General features: G+C 44.7%; 1 protein-coding gene across 1 annotated transcript; it reads left to right on the forward strand.

The window, feature by feature from the left end:
* The first annotated feature begins 223 nt into the window (after positions 1-223).
* LGALSL (galectin like) lies at positions 224-7,640 on the forward strand. Its single transcript, XM_055329144.1, has 5 exons — positions 224-451; positions 1,149-1,220; positions 1,368-1,456; positions 2,112-2,289; positions 4,489-7,640. Exons 1-5 carry the CDS (start codon positions 416-418, stop codon positions 4,630-4,632), a joined length of 519 nt encoding a protein of 172 aa, XP_055185119.1. The 5' UTR covers positions 224-415; the 3' UTR covers positions 4,633-7,640.
* Positions 7,641-13,060: the final 5,420 nt, after the last annotated feature.

A 13,060-nucleotide genomic window follows, 5' to 3' on the forward strand; every position in this document is an offset into this window, starting at 1 on the left:
AGGAAGCGGCCGCGACTCGGAGCCCGGCCCGGGCAGCGGCGGCCACCTGCGACCCCGCGAGAGCGCCCCCCCCGGCACCTCCCCTGCACCCCTGCACCCCTGCACCCCCCGCACCTCCCCTGCACCCCCTTCACCTCCCCTGCACCCCTGCACCCCCCTGCACCTCCCCTGCACCCCCCTGCACCTCCCCTGCACCCCCGCACCCGCTCCCCTCCCCCGGCCCTCCCTGCCCGCCGGCCGGCGCCGGGCCCCAGGCGTGCGCGCGCGCCCCCGTGTGTGTGCGCGCCCCGCCAGCCTCGGACCCGCGCCCCCGCGCGGCGCAGCACCGCCCCGGGATCCCGCCCGCGCGCCGCGTCCCACGTCCCCGCCGCCGCCGCCGCCAGCCGCGCACCCCCGGGCGTCGCGGTGCAGGAAGATGGCGGGCTCGGTGGCCGACAGCGATGCGGCGGGGGTGAGCGCGGGGCAGGGGTGCAGCCGGGGCCCGCCGCCCGCCCGCCCGCCGGGCTGAGCCCGAGAGGCCGCGGCCCAGCCCGGCGCCCCCGCGTGGGAAGGCGCCGGGGACCTGTTGGCGGGGGGCGGGGGGCTGCAGGCGGGGCGCCCGGGGTGCAGCGGAGGGAGCGCGGGGGGGGCGAGCCGGCGGCCAGGTGTGTGCCCGGGGCACGTGTGCGTGTGCGTGTGCGCGAGTGTGAGTGAGTGTGCCCGGGGCGCGCGCCCCGCGGCCGGCGTCCCGGGGATTCCCCGCGGGAAGCGGCTGGGGCCGGGGGTGGGGGGGCCCCCGAGGAAGTTGAGCGCTGCCGGGCACCCCCGCGGCGTCCTGCAGGCCCGGCCTGGGCGCGTCTGCGGTCGAGGAGGGGCCTGGCCTCCCCGCTCCCCGCCCGGCGCGCCTCCACCTGGAGCTTGGTCTAGATCCGCAGGGCTGGGGAGCTGCAGAAGCTCGGCCACCGGCCTCGGGGGACAGGACGGGGTTCGTCCCGGGGCTGGGAGGTGGCGGCTTCTGCAGACGCTGCCTGTGTCCTGTGCAGGCTGCTGGATTCAGCCGGATTCGTATAGGTGCTGCTCCACTCCCTCCCCTGCTCCTCCCGACCCCCCCCCCCCAAAAAAAAAAACTAGAGCCTTTGGAAAGCCAATCTGTGTGCTTCTATTTTTAGAAACTAGATGATGGGCATTTAAACAACTCCTTGGGCTCTCCAGTTCAAGCCGACGTGTACTTCCCACGACTGGTAAGTGATTGAGTTCTGTGCTCTCCTCCGCCTGCCCGCTTTTCCTTTCTAATTGCATTTTCTAGCGGGTCAGGTCCTGGGGATCTGAGGACTTAGTTCTTGCTGGACAGGCTGTAAACGTCCTGTGTCTCCTGTCATCCTTTTCAGATAGTTCCATTTTGTGGTCACATTAAAGGTGGCATGAGACCGGGCAAGAAGGTGTTGGTGATGGGCATCGTAGACCTCAACCCAGAGAGGTAAGACGGTCCTTGTCACCCCAAGGCTTATTATCTGGCAGTTACAAGGCCCTGCCCACTCTTGTTGTGGCTTATTGCTGTTCCTCCTCCTCCTGTCCCTGTGGCCAGTGTTGCTAGTTGGAAGTGCCAAGAAAGTACCATGTTCCCATGAAAAGAATGTGTATGAACCCCAGCCATCATTTCTCCAGACAGCTATTTATATCAGAGATGATAAATATAGGCCCACATCATTTTCTCTTTGACCCTTAGAGAGGCCAGTTTTTTCTTAAGGGTTTTTAAACATGGTACTTGGAGCGAGATCTATCAGTACAAATGACCAGCAAACATTACAAGATATTATTTCCCCTGGTCAGTTTCTGGGGCTGTGTTTTGAGAAATCTGAAATGGGTTAAGACACACGTGTGTCGGTGGTTTTGGCTTTCTGAAATCCGTAATGTTAGCCATGTTCAACTCCACCAAAGTTTTTACCAGAGCCTCCTTTAGGTATTAAAATCCCCGGCTTGATTGTAATCCTCTTTCTCCATGCATAGTCTAATCTGCTGTGTAAAGAATAGTGGCCCATTCAAAGCAGACAAACCCCAAGAAGGAGGAGGAACTCTGGGAGCCTGGGTTGCTGATAGTGGACTCAGAATAAATGAGATGATTTTCTTTTCAGCTTCGCGATCAGCCTGACCTGTGGTGACTCAGAAGACCCTCCCGCCGATGTGGCCATTGAACTCAAAGCTGTGTTCACAGACCGGCAGTTACTCAGAAATTCTTGTATATCTGGCGAAAGAGGTGAAGAACAGTCTGCAATCCCTTACTTTCCATTCATCCCAGACCAGCCATTCAGGGTAAGTACCTCGAGTGCTTCAACTCTAACCGCTGGCAGGGTGATGATGCTCTGTTCCTCCTGCGATTGCCAAGAAAGCTTTAAGCAGCCAGAATTTTTGCATGTCTAGGAAATTTGTCACCTGATGGTGAAAAAAAGAAACAAGATCAAGAGTCCTGTTTGCTGATAGAAACTAATGTCATAGTAGCTCTTGGCTCTGTTTAGCCAATACAGTTAAATAATAAACCCGGGTTCAGATTGTTAAGAATAAATACTTTTCCATGTAGTACTCAACCTAGTACCAGGCACATAATCTGTACCTGTCCCAAAATATCCCAACTGATTAATAAATAATAACAAGTGCTAGAATTTTCCTCACTTTTTTTCAACCTTTAAGGAGTTCTAGACCTTATGAGTTGTGACTTTTTTAAAGAATAACAGTAATAATCTTTTCATTTTCTCTTGTTACTTTTGCCAATGAGGTCTGGTCCTTGTTTCTCCCTCTGGGTTAAGTAACCTCGGTCTGTTTTACTGTCACAGGCTGTGTGGCTGACAAATTCCTTCCCTTGGGCCTGGATGGGTATAACTTGGCTCTCCACCATCTAGTGGGCAGGAAGCATAAGCCAAACTTCCTATCCAACCGATCAATATTAGCATCTTTCTCTATGAAGGACAAATGCCGAGTAAGAGATGCAAATAATGTGGGTAATGTGTTAGGAAAGGATTTACTGAAATGTTGGGCCTGGTGATGAAGCCTGTATTACACCTTGTTAACATATGTCACAATGATCACAGCTCGGTTAAAAGCTCCATGTCGCATATGCGTCTAATAAAGCACAGCGACCCTTAACCCGTTGTTGCTCTTCATCTAGAAATTTACGGGGGCCTTACAAAGAAGTAATCATTTTTCTTCTCATCTTACCATCTGGTGGGGGAATAAGAATCCATGACTTTGACGTCAGTGATAGAATTGAGATTGCTGCCCTTCTCATCATAGTCTTGTCATAGTCTCGTCATAGTCCCCTCCCCCTTCTCTAGAATAGTAATGGCCCCTTAGACTCCTCTTGACTCTGACAGTTTCTTTCTTTCTTTTATTTATTTATTTTTGACTGTGACAGTTTCTTAATGATGAATCTTAATGCGTCGCTCATGAGTATGAGTAACCAGAGCTTCCGTCTTCCGAGAGGAATATAATGCTCCCCAACAACCAAATTGAAATGAAATCAGCCCTTCTTGGTGATATAATTTTAGTAATAATACGAATTAAATATGACTAATACCGCATATGAAGCTCTTCTTACGTGGTGGCCACCAATGCTTTTAATAAATACATAGCACAAAACCAATGATTAAAATCTATGGTGAATTGGGGATCCCTGGGTGGCTCAGTGGTTTAACACCTGCCTTCAGTACAGGGCATGATCCTGGAGACCCCGGATCGAGTCCCGCATCAGGCTCCCTGCATGGAGCCTGCTTCTCCCTCTGCCTGTGTCTCTGCCGCGTGCTTGCTCTCTCTCTCTCTCTCTCTCATGAATAAATAAAATCTTTAAAAAAAAATTAAAAAAAAATCTATGCTGAATTATTTAAGGAAAAGAGGAAGAAAAAGCTTTTACCCTATGGAATCAGCATTTCTGTTTGGCCTAACAAAGCCTTGTTAATTATACGTCCTTGCGCCAGTGGTAATTACTGTGTAACCTTTTCTCTGCTTCAGTGTTTACCATGTTTGACTGCCTAGACTGTTATTACATGCCACCAAGTGGGTGCCAGTTTACGTTTGTGAGGGTCTCCTCTGAGGGTGGCACCAAATGGTTCAGGGGACGACCCTAAATGCCATATAACCAAATCTGTGCTGCTTCACATCACTTTCCAGAGTACGCGGAGAAGGGAGAAGTGTTCAAGCATGAACAAATGAATTCTTCAAAGGATATTGAAGAGTGTAGAGCAGGGGTTCACAAAGTGTGTCCCTCATTCCAGCAGCATCAGCAACATGTTGGAACCTGATGGAAATGCGGATTCTTAGATCTTACCCTAGACCTACTGAATCGAAAATTTGGGGGGTGGGATCCAGCCGTCTGTGTCGCAACCGGCCTTCCGTATGACTCCCGTGTTTGAGAGCCCCTGAAGATGTTGCCTTTCTCTAAAACAAAGTATTGTTGGTTTGTTTTCCCCAAGCAGGGTTCATGGAAATTGTGAAATGAGATTATGATTTTGTTTCTTCCAGGTGGAAATTCTTTGTGAGCACCCCCGTTTCAGAGTGTTTGTGGATGGACACCAACTTTTTGATTTTTACCACCGCATTCAAACGTTATCTGCAATCGACACCATAAAGATAAATGGGGACCTCCAGATCACTAAGCTTGGCTGATACTGTCTAAACCACCTCTATTTCAAATAGGATCAGGTGCCACAACTCTCGGACTGTTGGTCTGGAAGGAGTGTCCTAGCAAGATCTGGACACTGAAAAAAAAAACAAAAGGCAAGCTTCACTGTCTCTTCCTTCTGTGCAGTTTAAACCCAAAATGACAACCTCAAACTGTGGTTTGCCCTTAGGAAGCTGTCAGAACAAAGACACCGAGCCATTATTTCCAGAACAAAGTAATACATTTATGCTGGATTTTATTCAGACTAAACTGACATGGATTTGTGATCATTTGTGATTTGGTAGCAAGTTATTCATCTTTTCAAAGCAAGGTGATACTTAGAAACAAAAGTGCTAAAGACTTAAAACACCACCACCAACAAAGACGGTACACCGAAATCAACTCGTTTCTGCACTGAAGTGGGAGTGTGTAGCACAACCAACATTTTAGTCAGGGTATTTACATAGAATGTAGGTTGTTCAAGATTTGGTTGGTTTTGTTCTTTTGGTTTTTTTCTTGTTTTTTTTTTTTTGTTTTTTTTGTTTGTTTGTTTTTGCCCAGCATAACGTCAATTCAGATTTTTAAAGCTTTCTCGTAGTTATTTATTTATACTCAGTGTATGTATTAGAGAATGATTAATGTCTCAAAAACAGCAAGTTATGAACTTTTGAATGTACAGATATCTTGGGTCCGAAGGGGAAAATTACATATTATAATCATAAAAGAATTGTATCTTCCGTACCCCTAAACTTAGGATCTCTTGATACAAATTGCTGTAAGTGCTTTTGGGAAAACTTTGCAACCGTTCGAGAAAACTGCTTTTCAGGTAATTGACGATTACATAAATTCTATTGATATCACTTTTTCTCCTTCCTGTGAATTGGCACAGTATTGGTTTCCTTAAGACTAATTACTTTTCCCTAGGTCTTTATAACAGCTCTTTAAGTTGTTATTAAGCTAATTGAAAACATGTAAGAGGTGATTGCATAGACAATTTTTAAAATAACTATTACATAAACTTTTCAAAGTATGCTATGAAAATGACTCTGGAATGCAGTGTAAAGCAGAAGCAAATGGCCCCAAATAACTTACTTGGAAATAATTTATATCAACTTAAGCTGTTAGCTCATTGTGTTAGTTTTATTATGTGACCCTCACCAATATCCCTAAGCAATGCCTTTGGAGCTTCAGAGGAGAGGATGCTTCCTACTGTGTTAGCTGTGCTGAGACATTAGGATAAGGGGGAGATGCAGATTAGGAAATGATCCAGTTAGTTTATCTGGAAGGTTAACTCCCAGAACTCCACATCTCTTGAGCCCAGCCAGTAGTGTGAATGTCAAATTAAGCTGTAAGAGTTTGTTTCCCTGTGCTTGTGGAGCTGATCCCACCACAGGGCATCTCCAGGAGGAGCCTGCAGTCCTGTGAATGTCACCTTCCGGCGACAAGGGATGTGGAGTCCTGGGTGCTGGACTCCACAAACTGCACTGGCCCTGGAGAGAAGGACCCTTGGCATTGCTTTGGTCAGGTAGTAGGGAGGGGACAGAGGGGTGCTGGGGTGGGGGATATATTTATATATAATTTAGGTTTTGTTTGTACAGCATACTGCATCATGTTATGACATGTCCTTGTCCTGCTTTGCTTTTGAGTTTTTTTACACAACATGCAGAGGCACGGAAGTGGCCACGTCATTTTCACGTGTCGAGAATGTAGACAGTGTTTCAGTACCAAAGTCTAAGAAAAAGCAAACGAAAATTGTGAATTTTTTTATAGGTGATATATTTGGGTTCTTCTCAACTTTGGAACTACTTAGCACAGTTCAATTGTGTTACATAAGGAGATACTTTATCCAACAAGATGGGCTGAGCCTTGAAAAGCTCTATGTACTAGCTGACTTAATCAGCCATATTCAGCCAAGAGGGCTGTTCTGTGGCTTCAAGTATTTTCAAGCCTGGGATTAACTTCTCGTGACTTAGAAAGCCACTAGATTTTGAGGAGTGTTCGTGCAGACCTTCAAGGGCACCCTGAACTATATTTGTAGGGGTTTGGTGGAAGACCCCCATGGGGAGGTTTCCTCTGAGTGGCTGCCCATCCCCATGCAACTGCATAATTCAGCAGAAACCAGAGGAGCTAGGCTTGTGGCTGATTGGAAGTGACACTGTTCTCTCTACCCATCAGCTACCTGCTTAGCCGCCAAGCCCTTAGGCAGCTTAGTGTAAAGAGACACTGTTAACCCTTCCTTTCTCTGGGAGGCTGGTGAGAACCTCTTGGGTAAGCCCACTGGAATTAATCTAACGGATGGGATGGTTTGATCCAGGTAGAGCCACATTAGCAGGGGGGCTGTGTTAATCATTAACTGGAGACTGTGTTCTTGACTCTCATTGGCATGTGAGGTCTAAGGTGGGAATTCAGGGTGGAAAGTGCAATTTTAAGCTTCACGGGAAAGCGTTTGGGTATGTAAGGAGTTATTTCTGTCCAGAGCCCTAATTTTGCAATATGACCAAAACCAAGGAGTATAAATAACAATCAAGCTCTGGGGGAATGAAAGTCAGGCTTTAGACAATCTGTCCACTTCTGCATCAAAATTGGAGTGAATGTATATATCTACTTAAAAATTAATAGAAGTGACTTCTACTTTCTGGGCTGTCCCAGAATTGTCTTAAAGTTATTATTTTTTTAAAATCTGATACTCCATTTCAAATCTTGCCAACCTCAGTTCAGAGCCCCCTAAGAAAATGACTCTTGGAAATGATAGTGACTTGTTAAAATGGCAAATCCCTTCGTTTCTATTAAAAAGAAAATATCCAAAAAGAGGGAGGGAGCCCTGTTGCCTTGAGAGAAACAGCCTTCACATTTTCCGGCATTAATATAGAAATAATGTTCTTATGATGACATATTTTCAAAGAAACACTTTCTTATTTACTGCGTGGTGTAAAATGTTGCTAAATGTGTTCTTAACATTATTATGTCACTGCTGAAAGTTATTTGCACTATAATAAAGGAATTTTCTACAAAATGGTTTCCAGTGGATAAAATGATGAATTTGGCACCAGATCTGATGCGCTTGGTATAAAGCGCATAGGGTATAGCAGTGTTCCCTCACTGTCATATATACTCCAAGACCAGTTGTTCATGTTTCCCACCTGGATAAACTGATCCAGGGAAGGAGAAGTGTCTCAGAGACCTAATGAGTGTATGCTGTTTGTGCAATGGGTTTTTTTTTAAAATACAGTTTATATACAGTAAATTAACTTTGTTTGGTGTACAGTTCCACGGGTTTTAATACATGCATAGATTCCTGTAATTACCACCACAGTCAGGTGGACAGTCAGGATACAGAATGGTTCCATCACCCCAAAAAATCCCTTGTGCTGTCCTTTTGTTGTTTTTCTTTAAAAGATATATTTATTTATTTATTCATGAGAGACACACAGAGAGAGGCAGAGACACAGACAGGGAGAAGCAGGCTCCTCGCAGGGAGCCTGACATGGGACTTGATCCCCGGACCCCAGGATCACGCCCTGGGCCAAAGCCAGACGCTCAACCACTGAGCCACCCAGGCATCCCTGTGCTGTCCTTTTGTAGTTAAACTCGCCCCCCACTCCTAACCGTAATCGGGCAACCACTGTTCCCTGCCTCCTCCCTATAGTCTTGCCTTTTCCTGAGAGTCCTGTAAAGAATATCATATAGTACATAATCTTTTGAGGTTAGCTCTTTTCCATTTGCATAATGCATTTGAGATTCATGCGGTGTGTGTAGCAATAGTTTTTATTGCTGAGTAATGTTCTGTTGTATAGATGTCCCAATTTCTTTATCCACCTACCTGCTAAAGATGCAGTGGTTCCTTAATAAATCATTAAATATAGTCTTAGCACTTTGTATATACAAACGCAAGATTACATTTCCCCTGTCTTCTCTTTCCTGTGGTTTGAATGATTAGGAAGGAAACTTGATTCCTTGGCTGTTCTGCTTACAAATAAGACTATGGCTTTTAGAAGTTTGCCTAGCTTCAGTTAGGGGAGATGAATGGAGAGAGACTTACTCACATGCTGGGTCTGGGGTCCTACTTATGTCATAATTGTTTTTATTCCCTTTTTCTTCCCATTTTTGTTTTTTACGGATGCGAAGTTATGAGGCTGGTCTCTGTTACAGCTTTTGCAGTTAAATATAGGCAGGGTGGCACCTATCGAGGCACCTTTTAAGGCGGAGAGAATTTGCTGACGCTGTTGAGCAGGGATGGGAGAGCTTTCCCTGCCCCACAGCCTAGCTAGGAAGATCCCTTGTGGAGTGTGACATTATACTTGCTCTGTGACAGCATTGTGGATTAGATGGTACGGAAGATGACCATAATTGGAGCCTCCAAGTGCCTCAAACGCTTAAGGCCTTCATTCATTCAACAGGTATTTATTAAGCTGTGTCAATTGCTGTTCTAGGCACTCGGATACATCAATGAATAAAACTGACAAAGGTCTCTGGTGTCTTTAAACTTGAGTGTGCTTAAGAATCACCCAGAAATGGCTCAGGCAGTTGAGCATCCAACCTTTGATGTCGGCTCAGGACACAATCCAGGGTTGTGAGATCAAGCCCCATCTTGGGCTCTACCCTGGGCATGGAGCTCACTTAGGATTCTCTCCCTCTCCCCCTTCCCTGCCCACCCAGCTCTCTCTTTACCCCTCTTTCTTGAAGAAGAAGAAGGAGAAGGAGGAGAAGGAGAAGAAGAAGAAAGAAGAAGAAGAAGAAGAAGAAGAAGAAGAAGAAGAAGAAGAAGAAGAAGAAGAAGAAGAAGAAGAAGAAAGAAGAAGAAGAAGGAAGAAGAAGAAGAAAGAAGAAGAAGAAGAAGAAGAAGAAGAAGAAGAAGAAGAAGAAGAAGAAGAAGAAGAAGAAGAAGAAGAAGAAAGATTAAGATTCACCCAGAAAGTCTACTTAAAGGCAGAAGTCCAGCTTCTCCCCTGGGAGATTATTTCAATAGGTCTGGAGTTGGTCCCAGGAGTATGTATTTTTAAAAAACATCCTAATTATTATTCACCCATCAAAAAGGATGAGATCTTACCATTTACATCGACACGGATGGAACTAGAGGGTTTTAGGCTGAATGAAGTGAGTCAATCAGAGAAGGATAATTACATGGTTACGGTTACATGGAATATAAGAAATGGCACAGAGGATCATAGAAGAAGGGAGGGAAAAACTGAAAGGGAAGTCACCAGAGAGGGAGACAAACCATGAGGGACCCTTAGCTGTAGGAAGCAAACAGGGTCTCTGTGGGGGAGGCAGGTAGGGGGATGGGGTAACTGGGTGATGGGTATTAAGGAGGGCACGTGATGTGGTGAGCACTGGGTGTTGTTTGAAACTGATAAATAACTGAACTCTACATCTGAAACTGCTGAGGTACTGTGTGTTGGCTAACTGAATTTAAATTAAAAAAAAAAAAAACAAAAAACTGAATGTCATCAATGGTCCCGGATCCTAAATTAAGCACTCTGCCTTGGTGAATTCCATAAACATTCACCGAATCAAACTGTTGGATTGTATGGGGTTGTGATATTCTGATCTATGCATATCTTCCTGTGGAAATGCATTTCAACACGAGTATCCTGCTTTCCTCCAAAAAATCATGCAACTCTCCTAACCCTACAGCTCCAGGTCATTATCCTTGATTCAACCTTCTCGCCTCACTCGGCCCTTACCTCAAATATAAGACACTGCAGTAAAAGAAAGTGCCTTTCAACCAAGTTTTATGAAAATTCTCTTTATTTGGGTTGTCTTAGGGCCTCAGGAGCACCTTGACACATAAACAGCCGATGCTCTGAGAAAGACTGAGCTTCTGGAGGAAGCCTGCCTGCCTGCCTTATTGGCAAACGTTCCAATTAGTTAATCGTCGGAGAATCGCCAGGGTGGGGCCTGATTGTTCTCTGAGGCAAATACACAAAGTGGCTTATAACTTGTAAAGAGGGCAGAGGGCAAGTGGTAAAGGCCCAGATGAGCTGTTCATGGCATTTTTGGAAATGAATTTAGACTCTTCCTTTCACAAGTAAGCACTGGTAGTCGGTACATGACACTGTGGGCTTGCTTTGCTTATTAATCACCACGTTAATTTCACAATGCTATTCCCCTAAAAAAAAAAAAAAGTCTCCTGCAGAAGGCAAAGAACTGCCTTGCAAGCCATACACTTCAGAATTAATTAATATGGGTGTATGCAAGATGCCAAAACAATACTCACCCAAGAGAGAAGGGGAGGAAAGAGCCACTGACGTTCTCCCTTGCTTTGATACACCCTTCCATCTCCCTGGGAAAGATGGTGCCTGGGTGAGCAAACACAGAAGGGAAGGAGACATCATTGTTTGCTAGGGCAGCCCAGAAGGTTCCTCAATAATAGGCCCTGGGAAGCAGCAAGCCGGCCATAGGCCTTGGGGATGATGTGAGGTTTTGGGGTCCTTCCCAGCTTTCATGAGTAAGAATGATAACAAACGTTTACTAATGACCCCAGCACCTCCCTTTCTGTCAGCATTCTGTCATTAATTCTAAAATGATAGATGCAAATAATCAAAGCTTACCTGAACAGCCAGTCTGGGAACAGGAGGGTTAGAAGCAGTGAGGTCGTGGTGAGAGGTGGGAATAGGGCCCCCTGGCCTCAGGGGGGAGGGATTACACAGGGATTCCTTGTGTAAACTGGTGGGTGGGGGAGGCACTTTATTTATTTTAAAAGGAGTATAAAAATGTCTTAATCCTTGAAATACATTGGCAAATTGAATAATCTACATTGCAGTACTAACTGGCTATGCATGACGGTCATCAAATTAAGAAATTTCCAGGGGTGCCTGGTGGGTGAAGTCACTTAAGCGTCCTTACTCTTGGTTTGGCTCAAGTCATGATTGAGAGTTGTGAGACCGAACCCTAGCTTGAGGGCAGAGTCTGCTTTAAGACTAAATAAATATTTTTTTAAAAAAAAGAATTAAAAAAAAAAAACAACTAACTGGCTCAGTTAGTTAAGTGATAGACTCTTGATTTCGGGTCAGGACAGGATCTCAGGGTTGTGAGACCCAAACCCTGCGTCGGGCTTCAAGCTGGATGTGGAGCCTCCTTGGGATTCTTTCTCCATCTCTCTCTGCCCCTCCCTGCCTCTCTCCCTTTCTTAAAAGATAAGAATAATAATCATGATGACAATATCTGTAACAGTCCTCCACAACACTGTAAAACAGCATTAAGAGTGCTAGTCTTGGAGACTGTGTCTAATCCCTGGGAATATGCTTTTATATCATTTCATTGAAGTCTGCTTTATTTAAAATCTAGCCAAAATTAGCAGTCTATTAGGCAATGTTTAGAAGGATGTTTGTGAAATATAACGCGATTTTTTTCTACCCTGAATAATTACAGCCGTTCCAATGTTAGAAGCATGGGTTTCTTCTAATTCAGTAAAAAATAGTCTTTTGTTCAACATAAAATGATTTTTTTCATGTTACATTAAAAAGTGAACAGAAGATATGCACAAAATGATAATGAAGTACTGAAAACATTCTCATTTAATGAGAATCTTCATGGAGGAATGTGCTCTGTTACTCTAAGATTCAAATTCACCATTCATTTATCCTACATTTTTTAAATCCTCAAAAACAAACAAACAAACAAAAAACCCCTCATATTGTGGAACACAAGACCAGTCCCTTTATTTGAGGAGGTTAGAAAGAGACCTGCTCTCATAAGCTTCTGATGAAAGTCAAATATTGGGGTTATCTCCCAGTTGAGTCTTATTTTTTTTCTAAGGCAACTAACATTCTCTCTGCTTTTTTAAGCATTATAAATTCCTTGGGATTCCCCTTGCAATCCTCACTAACCTTGAAATTATGTAAATGATTTTTAAAAATTCAGCTTGCAAAGTTGAAAGGGCAAATACATTGATACAGCGTGTGCTCTTAAAGCATGTCTGTAGAGTTCTTCATGTCCATAGCTCCTCTCTCTTGTCAGAGCATCACTTATAACTGATGCTAATGAAGTGAAGCTAGATATTAATGGAGCACTTTTATATGAAGTCACCATAGTAGACACTGTGGGTTATAAAAAGAGATAAAAGACATATATCACTTACCCTTAAAGAATTTATGACTAACTGGAAAGACAGGTCATGTACCTATAAAACATACATAGAGATGAAGGTCAGGGGCCTGACCACCCTTTGCACCTCCGTGCTCTTCTGTACCAAAACTCCTCTGTATGTAACCATTTTGGATTTGAGATGAGGGGCCAGTGTTGTGTTCCCTAAAGCTCAGTGATATCGTTGAAATCCTGGCCTCCCAAAGAAAGAGATTAAGGAGGAATTTGGTATTTTTTAATTATAAAACACATGGGTTTCAGATAGAGAGAAGACCCTTCCTTTAATGAAGCCCCCAGCAAAGAAAGGGCTGCTTTATAGAATATCTGTGGAGAAAGTGTATCACAAAT

This window comes from Nyctereutes procyonoides, unplaced genomic scaffold (assembly GCF_905146905.1).
Source record: "Nyctereutes procyonoides isolate TBG_1078 unplaced genomic scaffold, NYPRO_anot_genome, whole genome shotgun sequence".
NCBI lineage: Eukaryota > Metazoa > Chordata > Mammalia > Carnivora > Canidae > Nyctereutes > Nyctereutes procyonoides.